Source organism: Lemur catta, chromosome 2 (assembly GCF_020740605.2).
Source record: "Lemur catta isolate mLemCat1 chromosome 2, mLemCat1.pri, whole genome shotgun sequence".
NCBI classification, from domain to species: Eukaryota; Metazoa; Chordata; class Mammalia; order Primates; family Lemuridae; genus Lemur; species Lemur catta.
The window spans coordinates 70,445,148-70,460,883 of record NC_059129.1 but is presented as its reverse complement, the minus strand read 5'-3'; the positions used below and the strand labels follow the sequence as shown (position 1 = coordinate 70,460,883).

General features: G+C 33.7%; 1 protein-coding gene across 2 annotated transcripts in view; it reads right to left on the bottom strand.

Annotated features, from left to right (window-relative positions):
• Positions 1-15,736, bottom strand: part of ADGRB3 (adhesion G protein-coupled receptor B3) — a 673,565-nt gene that overhangs the window by 277,536 nt on the left and 380,293 nt on the right. For both annotated transcript variants that reach the window (XM_045543808.1, XM_045543807.1), the window contains one exon: positions 6,057-6,100. In XM_045543808.1, coding sequence (XP_045399764.1) covers positions 6,057-6,100 — 44 coding nt within the window. The remainder of the gene's footprint in view (positions 1-6,056; positions 6,101-15,736) is intronic.

Genomic DNA, 15,736 nt, shown 5'->3' with positions numbered 1-15,736 from the left:
TGTATTTGTGCCACAGGCTGTAGTGTGCCAACCCCTATCCTAGAGAGTCAAGGTAAATGTTACAATAAAAAATATGTGGCAACATTTTACTTCCAATGTCAGCCCTAAGAATTCATGTTGTTGCATTCAATAATGCAACATTTCCTGAACTTTATAGCTCACACTAATGGACATAATGGGTTGTTAATAATATTAGAGGCACTTAGGTAAACTTTATCAGTTAAAAAGGGATCATTTATGTACTAACAAATTCAATAATATACACCTTCAGGAAACCAGGCACTTAAGATTCAGTACCAAAAAATCTATGATGTAACTTAAAACATTCTAAGAAAATTAAAATTTTCAGGTATAAAAAAGAAAAATTTATCTGAAGAAAGCTGAAATAAGGTCATTTTGAATTATAATGGCTTTATGAAAAAACATACAATTGTGGATATCACAAAGCATCAAAAATAACGTATAATAAAAGGCACAAAAGCAAAATGTAAAAGCTTCATTTAGTTTCCTACTAATGAATCTTTAAGTACACATTTTTTATGAAATTAATATTTTTTTATTGCTTTCTGTAGTAGTTTTAAAATAGCATGGTTGCTTTGCTAATGGAGCATTTATCAACAATAAATCTGGAAACTGGTAGCTATTCTAAAGTTTCACATTATTATTTTTACTATGACATAATATTTCAGTTTTTAGAGGTAAGGTAAATTTTACTTTAACTTAAAAGGATTAGTGTTTTGATAATGTAAAGTGTCAATATTTTCATTTCTGTCAGTGTGAATATAATCAAGACATACAAAACATAACATAGTTTTATATTTTAGAGAACGGATGATTGGACCTGAATGGATAATGGGAAATTCTACGGAATCCTCACATCTTAGATGGAAACTCCAAAAATGTAACTTCACTGCTTCTGCAGTTACCGCCATATTGGCTCTGAATACAACCACTGAAGCAGGGTTACATCAAGTGCCAATCAAAAATAGTTACTTCTTACCACTGTAACTACAGAAAAACAAACATGATCTTAGGCACTATCCAGTAAAATTAAACATGTTGGACTAGGACTCATATCGGACATATTAGAAGCTGTAAGTAAAACTGTTACTTTAGAACACTGAACATCTTATGTTTGTCATGTAATCATGTGATTTCCTTCCAAAGTATTGACTGTCATGATGTACTCAGTTACATTTTAATGTGTTTAAACAGACCATTTTGTGCTACAAAAGTAAGAAAACTTCTTGAAGGTAAATTGTTTTTAAATTTTGTCTCTAGTTAATTAAATCACCAGGAAATTCTGGAAATAGTTATCTACTGGAATCTTGGCTATAAGTATGCTGAAGATTTTGAATACAGACTTTCTTTTTATATTGCTGCTCAAGAAAAGGCTCCAGTTAGGTAACTGCAAGTCTGTAACAGATGCTTCCATATTTCTTCCCAAACGATAAGACCATAATATTACTGTTTTACTTGGTTAGCTATTTTTGGTCTATTTTCTTCATTAACTGTTGTATAAATTAAGTTTCCAACAAGACCTCTTCTTTGTTTTTTTTTTCTTTCTTTTGATCTTTTATTATAATTGTAAATAAACTATTTTCTGTTCATATTAGTTTGCATCCAGTCTATCCCAGTTTGAACAGAGCCTTATAAAAGAGCCTTATCATTTGGTTACTCCCTTAAGGGGAAAAGTTGGGTATTCAAAAATAGTAATGCTTTGTATAATTGCTTTGAATTTCTAAGAGGTAACAGATTTTTCTTAGGGCGTACAATATTGTGTCCTTCTAATGTATAGGTATGTCAATCACCCAGAGAACAAAGAAAATGCTGACAATTCCTTGAAATAATGGGATGAAGCTGGGGTGTTAGTTTTATATTTGCTAGGGGTTATATTGTGAGGTACATGAACTGGTGACTTCCAATATGAATGACAAAGCACAGAAAGATGTTCTAGTTATGAAGAAATACAGATAATGAAAGCAAAAGAGAGGAATTACTTAAATTCAATTACTTAACTTTGAGATAAAACAAGCTGGTGTCATTCTCAGTCAAGACGTGACTCTTGCTACTCCCAACCCCAATAAATCAATTTGAAATGTAGAAAATGGGAAAGTGCCATCCTTAAAAGCTTTTGTTTTCAACTACGAGGTAGGCAAATAAATTATAAATGGATTGATAAAACTGTTCAACAATAGTTAAGCCATGGTTAAGAAGTTACAACTAGGCCGGGCGAGATGGCTCACGCCTGTAATCCTAGCACTCTGGGAGGCCGAGGAGGGTGGATCGCTTGAGGTCAGGAGTTTGAGACCAGACTGAGCGAGACCCCGTCTCTACTAAAAATAGAAATAAAAATTATCTGGACAACTAAAAATATATATAGAAAAAATTAGCTGGGCATGGTGGCGCATGCTTATACTCCCAGCTACTCGGGAGGCTGAGGCAGGAGGATCACTTGAGCCCAGTAGTTTGAGGTTGCTGTGAGCTAGGCTGACGCCACGGCATTCACTCTAGCCCGGGCAACAAGGTGAGAATCTGCCTCAAAAAAAAAAAAAAAAAAAAAAAAGAAGTTACAACTAAAACTCAGAAACATTTTCTGAAAACAAATGTGATCCTTTACAGACCTGACAGCATCAGATGGATGACTACCAGATCCATAGAGAAGGACCACAGGGTAATTTAAAAAAAGGATTATAGGCTTTCCAGGGAGTGTAGTCACCCCAAGTGATCTAATACTCAAACTGCAAATTTAGAGCAGCTCAAAGAATGTGTAAATATCGATCACTCAAATGCTAACTTTGTAACCCACTTTAAAAGGAAACATTTAAACATTCAAAAATAAATATTTATCCTATCTAAAATAAGCCTATTTCTGAAGTGAGCAAACTACTTTGGATTTATTTCATGGGTCACAGGTGAATCATTTTTGGTATGCTGTTAATTAGTGAGCTAAAGCAAAATCAAAATATGTTTTAAAATTTTTTAAAACTATTGTATCTAATGAGGGTAAAATAAAATGCCTTTGTTTGAAAAATAAAATTAGTTCTTTTTAATGAATTTTAATACTATAATAAACTGAAAAATTATCCCATCAAACTTACACTATTAGGCTTAATAATTGCTAGGAATGTTTATCAATTGATAAAATAAAACAGAGACGTGAATAATTCTTAAATACAAACGGCATCTGTGAAACATGCAAATATTCACTCTTGTACAAAATGAGCCAATAAATATTTGTTGAATATGTACTATATGCAGGTATACTAGGCATCAAGAGTGCAGTGATGAGTAAGAAAGATAAAGTGTCTCTCTTATGATGCTTATTTTCTAGTGGAAGAGACAGACAATAAGTAAACAAAAATACATATGAGAAAAAGGAATCCATGCTATGAAGGATATAAAATGGGGGAACATAAAGAAAATAGGATGACACTGGATTAGGTGGTCAGGGACATGCTCAAGAAGGGATAAGAAGGTACATAGAAGCACAGTTGATAGAATAAAACAAAAACCATGTCAGTAGCCATCAATATAGAGAATATCAGATCAATTATGATATACCTATACAATGCAGCAGGTACAAGGAATGAAATATAAGTCATCGAGTATAAAAATTTCCAAGACATATATTGAATTTAAAATTGAGATTGCTAAGTGTTACATACAGTGTGATAATATTTATGTAGAAATAGTCTTCATACCTATGGCTGCACACACGTTAATGCTTAGATACCTAAAAGTATACACAGCACAATGTAGATAAGAGTGATTTTGGAGATACGGGTGGGTGTAGAGACCCAAGATGGTAAGGACCAATAAGCCTTTAACCTAACAGTTATGTTTTAAAGTTTTACAAGATACTCAATGCATTGCTTTTGTAATTAAAAACTTAAAAAAATTAAAAAGAGCAGCAACTTGATAAACCACAATTAAAACACAAATTCTAATATTAAATCCAATACTACAGTCTTGAAACTATCATTTAACTGAGACCCTTTCTGTATAAAAAGAAGTAGCACTATCTCTTCACTATTAATTTTACTTAAAGGACCTATAGTCAAAGCTAAAATCATTGCATTGCTAAAATTACTGTATATATGAACATGAACAAAATAGAAGAATAGATGTGAAAAAAGGAAGTAAAGGTGTTTTAACCTTCATTGTTTAAAAACTCACCCAGGAAAATAATTTTAATGATGAAACAATCTGGTGAAAAGCATGATAGGACAGAAGTTCTGTCACAGTGGAAGCTTTTTGATCACTTTTCTGATACATCAAGGAAACATGAACTACACCGATCTCATGAAATTATCTTCTTTGAAAGGCAACTAAACACACCTCCTCTCCCCAGATAGTTTTTTTCAAGGACAATTTAAAACTTGAATTTTGTAAAGCTAAGACAGGTTCTTCATGATGGATAAGAGTCATGCTATCAGTAGATGTTAGGGAAAGTTGAGGGTGATTGATTCCTCAGGGGAATGCTGACCTCAGACACCAAGAGCTTTATCAATTAAACTCAACACTTTATACTTTCTGTGGAAGGAAGCAAACAGGAGGCACAAAATAGGGGGAATATTTCTTTTTGGAGTGTCCCTTTAATAGTCCTAAGGGACTTTGGAATAACTAACACTTTTTCCTCTTTAGATCAACATAGAAGTACAGTCTACCCTGTAAAAAGACAATAAAACTAAATCAAAGTTTGTTATTATTCACAGAGATATGCAAGTTGCTATAATCAGGAGTTTAAGATAGCATATTTTTCTGGAGCAGAAAACATTCAATTAAATTTTTATAGCATTTTATTCTTCCCTTGGCTATACAACATACTAAATAGCCCCTTAGAATATGCCACCAAAGGCTTCTCTGGCTATTGTAGAGAGAAGAACACATGTAAAAATTTTACTGCCATGGATTTCTCTACGGGGTTTCAAAAATATAATGACATCTATAAGGCCATACAGCTCATGCTATCACCAAGGCAAAACTGGAATTCTCCTTATGGTACTAGGGTTTCTAGAAGTAGAGGATCCCTAGAATATCAGACACTATAGCAAAAAATACATTTAATATTATTAACTATAATATTAAATTAATTGTATCAGCACCCTGGGACTGAGCAAATGGTCAGGGGGTTTGATCCTTTCCTAGTGATTTTCTAAGGACTCTCTGGTGAGAAGCAAGTAACATCATAAAACCTCAGATGTAGATCATATTTGGGGTGAAGAACACTGGGCAAATTCTTAGAATACATAGAATGCAACAATGTGGTGCTCTACCGGACAGCATACGGGTGGTGGTATTAGCTTTTGGGATTGATTGATATTTATCTCCCCTCCAAGCAAACCAAATAGCTGTAACCTACATAAATATTTAAAGTATGGAGTCTCTCTAAGATTTCACAATGGATTTTTCTACTCTGTGGCATTAAAATCTCATAGAATTATCAATGAAATAAAGATGATTTTGATCAATATATTGAAATTACTTGTACAAACAAAAAAAATACATGGAAGGATTACTCATTTAGTATAATTATTTTCTTTTGTCTGCATGAATTCATAAAATATATGAATAAAAATTAAGTGTCACTCAATGTTTTTATGACAAAACAATCTTAAAGGACCAAATAAATATTGCATTACCCTGATAATAGATTCAAGGTCATGCGAGTAATGTATTGGCTAAATGACCATAGAAATTGCTATTTTATTCTGCAATGCTAAGCTGAATTACTAAGGCAAAATGTTGAAATGGCATTTGAGCTTCCATAAATTCTACAGTATCAGAGCTTTTAAAAAATCCTCGTGGAATTCACATCACAACGTGCCTTACAAATTAGGTAATGCAATCCTATCTTGAGATGTAACCTGATGGCATCATCACACACAAACACATTCATCATGCTGTCCTGCGGATTCAGAAAGGAGAATGTTTTCCCTCTGAGTGTAACATCCCACTGACTTATATTCCTATTAACTGGCAAGCTGCTGAAATAACTTAATGTGGTTTGAATATTTAGTCCAAAGTAGTGTAAGAAAACATCTGTCACTTACGTTTTTGAGTCATCCCACAACACACAATAGGGATTCAAAGTACCCTAAAAATAAGCAGAGAAAGAATAAATATACCTTGAGTACACATACACAGCATTGAAGGATTATGTGAAATAGAAACAGAATGGCAGATTTCTTAACTTGCTGCCAGATATTTTAAAGATTCTGCCTCAATATTTTGTAAGAAACTTGCATTTGCTTTCTCACAGATTTTGTAATCAATTTTATAAAATTCTATGAAAATCATACATTTAGTACAAATATCGTACACTATATTTAGTTTTGTTGAAAATTGAATATTAATTGCTAGATTACTTTCTTTAAGAAGACCAAATTATTACCAGTATTTAAATGACAGTGAAACAGCCTATATTATGCACATGTGCAATCATTACCACCACCTTCTTTTTAGCCTTTAATTAGTGCTTCCTAGAGACAAGAAGTATCCATTTCCAGAGAGTTTGTTGACTTGCAAATCTGCCTAATTAACAAGTCATATTTGTATAGGATCATTTCTAACAAAACTTTAAGTAAAAATGTTAGATTTTAAATTCAGTTTAATAATTATGTATTGAGTATCCCCCATGACCTTCAGCATGACACAATGAGTTTTCACACTGCATTATTCAAATGCTTTCTGCTGGAGAGTGTTTTCTTCCTATCTGACTATGCACTTTCATGGAGTCTTATTTTGCCCTTTGAAACTAACTTAATACTTTTTCGTTTATGCAATAACTTTAGATATGTGTAACTACAGATTCTGTCCTACCCCTGAAGAGCCTTCTCTTATCCATTAGATATACTCTGTGGGTTTCAAGTCCTCTTGTCCTCATCACTCATTTCCTGGAGGACATCCTTTTAAGTGCATTGAGGGAAATCATCCACTTGTGTCTGACCTGTGCAGAGCAAAGTGGTACTATTTCCTCTCCAATTTAGGTGTCATGTTCCTAATAACGAAAACTAAGATTGCATCAGATATTTTGGTAGACTCTTCTTGAGCTTGACAGGTATTACTCATACATTGCAGTCTCTTCATAGCTTTTAAACCCTGATTTTGGCAACACACACATTCCAAGCTTTGCGTCATTACAACATTAAAAAAACAAACATGATTATCTGCATTCTCATCCAACCAAGTAATTGATAAAAATAACAAATAGGCCAATGCAGTTTAAAAATACAGTCCTGAAACAGGCCACTGGCTCCCTTCCACAGGTGGACACGGTCCCTCAGGGCCTCAGTGCCAATCTGGTCCTCAGGCCTCCATCTTGTTCACAAGTAGATCATCACTGGAGTGCATCAGACTAGGCAACATCTTTGAAAGTCTAGGGAGGCTCTTTGTGAGGGATGCCTTTCTAAATGGTGTTTTGTGGGTCCGTTCTATCATTTCTCTAGAAATAAAAATTAAACTCACTCTTCTAAAATTTATGAAATCTACCCTAACCTTATTTTACTATTTATTTTAATTGAGACATTTGGCTAACTCCAATTTTGTAGCACCAAAACTATTCTCCAAAATCCATCAAAGACTACATATCCAAGGTGTCTTCTTATCAAGTGCTCATACCTTTACATTATGCTCCTAGAGCATAAAAACTCTTGTCTTCCCTGTGAAACATGTCATAGTCCTGTAGATGTAGCTGAAGAGCATACTCAGGGAATATTTATGTAACAACACGAGAGAAGTGCTTATATAAATATCACTAGTCATAGCTTACTGAGTAAGTGAGCTTACAAATGAGGGAACAGAGTCATGGTCTGTGCTAATTAGACTTATTAATAGTTTTATGGGAGAAGTGGATCCTTATCTGGTTCTCACAGAAGGGATAGATCTCGATTTTCAAGGGATAAAAGGGGGAATAGTGCTTCAAATTGGTTTCTTTCTCTAACTTATGAGACATTATTTAGTTTTACCTGGATTTTTCATATAGTCTGTGACTTTCTGATAAATCCTCAGTATGTCTAAAATGTTGTCATACAATTATGCTATATTTATCTAGGTTTTTGTTCCAAGGAGCTCAGAGTACTTTACAGATAACAAATTATCCTTGAAATCTCACAATGAAAGAGTATGGGATAAACCCAGTGTAGCTGAGCAATCTGAGTGGTAATAGATCTTCTAAATGTAGATCACTGGTTTTAGTAATGTATAATACATATTAAGTTAAATCTCTATGTAAACTAATACAGGATACTGATTATAGGCTTAATATTTCATAATTATTGCTCATAACAGGCTAAAACACAAGAAAATAATATTAGAAAAAATATAAACTTAATTGTTTGGATACCCCTTTCTTTTTTAACACCCTCAAGAAACTAATTTATACTTTCAGACAAAAGTATAAACATGAGAAATGCTTCTTCTAGTCTTATTTCATGCCTTTGTCAATACTCAGTTTTATCCTCCACCTCCTTCACTTCTTACATCTTAGACCCTAATTGCATGTTTCTCTCTCTCTGTCCTTATGAAAATTTGATCACCATCCAGGTAGTAATTATTATAGGCTGCAAAATGCACCATTCAATGTTGTGTTTTACTAAACACTTTGAATGTACATGATAAACAGACACCCATTTGTAAATATTTATTCTAGCATAGTTACCAATGTGTAATTCTGTGAGCCAAAGTCAATAACTTAAACATTTGAAGTTTAGAAAAATAAGCAGAATAAATCAGAGGAATGTTAGTACCTGGGTAGACCAGTCACTTAAGGAATGAGAATGTGAGAAGGGAAACAAAGCAAAAGCCATTGATAAATGAATTCTAAACGTTAAAAACAAAAACAAAAACTGGCTAAATGGTTCTGCTGAGAAACCACTTGTAAAACATTTGTTGTAATTTTCAGATACTTTTTTCAAAGGGCCTCTGTTACAAGATCTGTTATGAGGAATTTACAGAAAATCAATAACAGGAAATGGTTAGCCCAACAGAAAGTAGTAAGAAAATGTAACTACAGAGGAAGGGGAAAATAAGTGAGCTCTGAGATAACCTGAAGAAGGAGATTTAAGCAATGCATCAAATTAAGAAAACAAAAATAGTCAGGTAAACAAGACAAATTGGTTAAAGAAGATTAATTTACCAAGATGTAAGTGACATGTTAAATACTAAAACTACATGTATTTGAAAACTTTGGAAAAGGGTATGCTATTCTTGACAAACATGTTTTTGACAAAAATAAAAAAAATGCCTCTCTTGGCTACATTCAAAATAGCATAGTTGAACTCAAGTTAAAAATAGGGGAATGGACACGCTTGAAGCTCTGACTTGGGGGCGAGGGGGGGGGCATGGGCAATATACATAACCTAAACTTTTGCACCCCCATAGTAAGCTGAAATAAATAAATAAATAAATAAATAAATAAAATATTGATACTCACATACTTTTAAGTATTTTAAAAATGCACCATAACTCAAATTTCCTAATTAATCATAGATAGATATTCTACACACCACTTTCAATTGTTTTTGCTATTTTCTTTTACTTCTCTGTTTCAAGATCGACCAAGCCAATATTATCTATTTAATAGTAGAATATATCACTAGCTTTGTTAATGTATTTCTATAGGTGGTTCTCTCTTTTTTTTTTGGACTGCATAATTTCTGTTTTCTTATTTATAAAATAGGGGATTTGGACATCCTTTCTAGTCCTAGCTCTCAATGATTCTAGAATTATACTCATCAGTGAATTCATTTTATTCTTTCAAAATTCTCTTCCAACTCTTTTTTTTTAATGGAATAATCACTATGTTAAATTACTCTCACAAAGCATGGAAGTCAGAAAATAAAGCCAGGGTGATGATCAAAACAAATCTATTCATTCATGCCAAAATCATCTAGTAAATACCTGTTACATTCCAGGTACCCTTGGAGGCACTGTGATACAAGGTTGAAGAAAACAAAGTCCCTGCCTCACAGATTTCACTATAGTCAAGGGAGTAGGGAGAGGACAAGACAAAAAATATCGACAAGTACATATATAATATATAGATAGTAACGTGCTATAATGAAAAATAAATCACAGTGAGTAGGAAAGACTGGAAAAATAGAGTAGATTGTAACTCTGTATATTGAAAAGTCTTCACCAATCAAGATAATATTTGAGCAGAGATCTGAAAGAAGTTGGATATCTATAAAGTCACAATAAAAAGGAATAATGACCAAGGTTCCTTACATTTTCCTTGGTTTTCTAAGTTCTAAATCAATTCAATGCACATGTTATCTTAATCACTCTCTTGATATCTTAAAAATGTTTTTAAAGTGTTTTCTCTAGACCTACTCCAGAATCAACTGGGATACTTATTAAAATGCAGATTTCTTGGCTTTGGGAATTTTGAGATTGAAGCTGAACTTAGAAATCTGCATTTTAATAACTATACCCACACCCCCCCCCCATAATATTAATCCACATCAGATTTGGAGAATTACTGCTCAAGACACACACAACAGAAACAACACGGTGAAAACATTTAGTTCTACTTTTTCAGCAATTTTGAAATATACAATCTATTATTATTCATTATAGTCACTGTTCTTTGCAATAGATCACTAAAGCCTAGGCCTCCTGTCCAGCTGAAACTTTGTGAGGTGATGGATTTGTTAATTGGCCTGATTTAACCATTCCACATGGTAAACATGTATCAAAACATCACATGTACCCTATAAATATGTACAACTATTATATACCCATGATAATTAAAAAAATTAAAAATAATTTAAAACCCCAAAATAACATGGTTATCTGAGTTTGTTTATATTCAAACCTTCAAATGCTTAGTGCTCATAAGCAATAGTAAACCACTAACCTGGAAACTTCAGAACTTTTTTGTACCTTCTACAGCTCTTTTGAAACAAAAATAATCTCTTGTCTTTGGAGGCAAAGCAAGCAAATTGACAAAGCGGCTAAGGACACGAAGAAGGGCAGTGACTTCATCATAACTATTTGAACATTTCCAATGCTCTGAGTCAGATGTTCCAGGGTGATTTTTTCTGTCACGTTGTCCAGTGAATTGGACATTGACCTCTTGAGTGTGGATGGGAGAAATACTGTTCATTGGATACCACATGGCCACTTTTTAAGTTTCTAAATTTTAGACAGCAAGACATTACATAAAAATGACCTGGATTTTGCTGAGCTTATGCTCTCTTTCTTTCTCCAGTAAAGTTTAATTGCTGTGATTATACATAACTGCACAAATAAATTTTGGGGATTTCTTGAGAACATTTCTAATATGTTTGACCTGACCTGCAAAAGACTAATTCATATCCTGTTTGTAATTTTAATGCTACTTGAGAAAGAACACATCTTAAAAATCTCAGGACTGCATGCTAGGGAAGCAAGATTTTAGTAGATGTAAATTTTTCCACAGTCAGATCTATGACAGTTCAGTGGTAGCTGATCTGGGAGAGAGAACCCTTTTGGGGTCATGTCTTTTCGCATATAAACACCTCTACAGTCACTGAAGGAGTAAACACCACCCAAGGGGATTATGCCACTGAAAAAATACGGTATAAATCTCAACAGGGAATAATCCACTGCATGTTCTTCTCCAAACATTTTCTTAAAGTTGTGATAAGTACTGTTCCATATTTTAGTATTTTAAATAATCCTTAGAGCTAAGTCTAGGTTTTACCATCATTTTTTTTTTTAAGGGGATAGCTCTCAAGTATCTGAAGCCTAAAGAGCCTCACTGAGAAAGCAAGGTGCTCTTGCTTATTAGGAATATGGTGACACAGAGTATTTGAATTGTCTTTTGAGGATTCGATAGAAAGGATCACACTGAGAACTCAGACAGAAAAGAAGAAGTTGGCTTTGGTTAAAGTGCAATGATATAAAGGCCATTGAGCTGAGAAGCAGAATATTGTGTTATCAGGACCAGTCGCATCCACGTTACATAACTATTCTCAGGGAGTTGGCAACTATTTCATTGGAACGAAACGAGAAGGTATATATTTAATTTCACTTCTGCTATATAGTTACTCAGTAGCCCACATTAACCAGATGACATTAATTTAAAGCAAATGATAACAGCTTGCTTCTTTAATTTCTGAATTTTATCACTAACCTGAATGTACATTATTTCCTGATGAATAGTTTCTACTTGTCATATGGGAAGCAGTACGAAAGAGAAAAAACATCACGAATTTTTACATTTGTATCCTTCAAAGAAAACCATTGCCTCGACATATATGTCTTAGAATGTCCTACCCACATATGATTACATCATTCCCAATAATGGCTCCATAGAATCTGGTGCAACTCTCAGCACAGAAATGGGTCTTCTAGGGTTAAAATTGTGCAAGTATTTACTATTAGTTGAAAGTGACAAATAACTTTAATAAATGAATATTTAAATATCTAGATTCCATATAGATAGAGTATATAGTTTAGCTCTCTTCCTTTTACATTCAAGAGGATACAACAGTGTGCCCTAATAATAATTACATGAGGTTGTAGCACAGACAATGGCAGTCAGGGGTGGCAGTGATAGCTCCAGTCTACCAACTGCCAGCAGAGAAGTTTAGCTAAGTTGTTTTAAGAGTACAAAATATCTGTAAATGTCAGAGTTGCCCTTGGCATCCAGCACCTTGTCCCATATGGCCCTTCTTTTGGTTACCTGACGATGCTGTCTCATGGTATTCCCTAATTTCCCCTAGTATCCCGCCCCCACTTTACAATGACAATTCTCACTATCTGGTGATTCTTTTAATTGGGTTCATAAAGTGCTATTATAGGTAATTGCCAGGACAAAATGAACTTTCTAGTTGATAACTGATTTTCATTGAATAATATATCATCTGTATAATAGTAATCTGACTTAAATGAAACTATTAATGTGTGTGTGTATATACATATATATATATATTAATTTTGCAGTGTGCCAATGCAGAGTGTATTAGTTTTCTATTGCTGGTATAACAAATGATCACAGACATAGCAGCACAGAATGACATGAATTTATTATTTCAGTTTCCATAGGTGAGAATTCTGACCTATGAGCTCAGCCGAGTCTCAGGTTAAGAGTTTCACAAGGCTGAAATCCAAGTGTCGGCAGGACTGTACACTTTTCTGGAGAATCTGAGGATGAATCCACTTACAGACTCTTGCAGTTGGAGGACTGAGGTCCCCACTTCCTTCCTGGTTGACAATCACAGATTGTTTTAGCTTTTGAGGATGCCCACATCTTTTGACTTGTGGCCTTCTTCCTTCTTCTTCAAAGCCAGCAATGGCAGGTTGAGTCTTTTTACATTGCATCTCTCTGACCAGAGCTGGGAAAGGTTCTCTACTTTTAAGGGCCCATGTCATTAAACTGGACCTACTCAGATAATCCAGGATAGTTTTTCCATTTTAATGTCCTTGTCCTTAATCACATCACACAGAAGTTCCTTTTGACATATAACACACATGTCTCATTTGACATGTAATCACACAAAAGTCCCTTTTGACATGTAACATATTCACAGGTTCTGGGTGTTAGGTTGTGGACATTTTGGGGTGGTCATTATTCTTCCTACCACACAGGGTTGACAAACTATAGACCATGAGCCAGATCAGCACTGCTGCCTATTTTTGTAAATTACATTCTGTTGGAACACAGCCACTCCTATTTGTTGATATATTGTCTATGGCTGCTTTCACACCATAACAGCATATTTGAGTGGATGTGACAGAAACCATTATGGCTCCTATGCTTGAAATATTTACAATCTGACTCGTAAAAAGTTTGTGGACCTCTGCTCCAACAATAGCACAACCATTCTAAAATCTTTTTGAAGAATATCAATTATGTATTAGGAATAGAAACAAATCGAATTTGAAATGTGAGAAGGTTGCTTACTCAAGTTTAGGAATTTAGGATACAACCAAAAAAATGTATCTAGAGAAAAATTTCTCTCTCAATTTCAGCTGTTGTTAGAGCTATCAATCTCCTTGTCTAGTTAGTATTTCAAGACTCTCCATAAAAATTATCAACAGCTTTAAGCAGACAAAACATCAGAAATCTCTTCCAAATGGATAAAAGCTAGGGTAGTAAAGTAATTTAAAAAGTAAAAGTATACAAAAAAAAACACCGCCTTGTGAAAATTATAGATGCACAGACTGGACTTTTTAAAGCTTTGTTAAGTGATTTTTAATTTCTTAGGTTATTAGGCTTTATATTCATGAAAATACCTACTGAATAATGTTGGAATTTCCTTTCATTGTTTCTCATGCTTATCTAATGGTAACAAGCATATTTATTATAGTCTTCCACTGTGATTTCTACTATGATTTACAAAGGCTGTGGCTCATGATTAATTTTAGTTTAAAATTAGTTTGTACACATAAAACAAATTTCTTAATTTGTTAGCTTGATACTATTAATATTCAAGCAAATATGGAAAAGAAAACAAAACCTGCAAGCCCAAATTCCCATGAGATCTTTTGTGCAGATGACCAATTTAAGAACTACAAACAAACCTGAGGGATTTTTCTTAACTCTGAAAATATCAGTAGCACCCTACCTAGACCATGAAAGTTGCTGCCCAGAGGAAGAAATATTTTAAAAGGGCAAGATTAGACTGCAGGCCACTCTATGTTTCCATTCAAAGTGGAACTGCATAAACACTTTATTTGGAAAAAAATGCATTTTCAGGCTTGCAAAGTTAACAGAACATGAGATAACTAAAATGCATTTTTTAAAAATTCTTCTAACTCATCTTTAAAGATGGGGATGCTAGTCACCTCAGAAAGTCATAGTAGACCCAGACCTCCCTGATTCAAGGGATCCTAATAGTGTGTGTGTGTATTTGTGTCTATCGCACTCATTTAGTTCTCAGGAATTATTTTCAATAAAATTATTAACTTTCCGTATGTATTATAGAATCTAACAATTGATAAGTATAAACGTCACTCTGAAGAAAACTTAAGTAATATACAAATAAAATTCTTTTCCTGGAAAATATAAATTTGATATTCTCTAAAAGCAAACAATTGCTACGCGTAAGTACTAAGGACTCCAACTTTATAGGTCATGACAATGAAGCTATAAGACTGAAGAACTGAACTAAGTATAGTGTCTTACTAAGTAGTGACTTATGAGCTAGTTAAGACTGCAATTGGCTTTGCTAAATACAATTTAGAATTACTAGGTTCCATATTCTATTACCTATGCCTACCAGTTCCCAAGGGCCTTATTATACTTAACATACTGTAAATGCTATTTGTTAAAATGCTTTTTAAAAGAACACGTTTCATTTGGAAAATGTTAACAGGTTTTTCCCTAGACTCATTATAACTATTAATTCCCGTTCTTCCTTTTTTTTCACATGGTATTATGAAACGGATGTAATTTTCAAGTTATTCTTTCCTGAGCTCAGGAAAGTGTAGCAGATACTTTTCATATAAGAAAATGAGTGAAAGTGGACAGATTTGATATTAAAGATATGTCATATCTAAAATAGCTTGATTTTGAAGGCAATAACAATGGGTATACATATATATATATACATACACACACACACACACACACACACACACACACATAATGTTGTCCCTTGTTATCCACAGGGGATTGGTTCCAGACCCCTGTGGATACCAAAATTCACAGATGCTCAGGTCCCTTATATATATTTGCATGTAACCTATGCTCATGCTCTTGAACACTTTAAATCATCTATAAATTACTTATAATAACAAATTC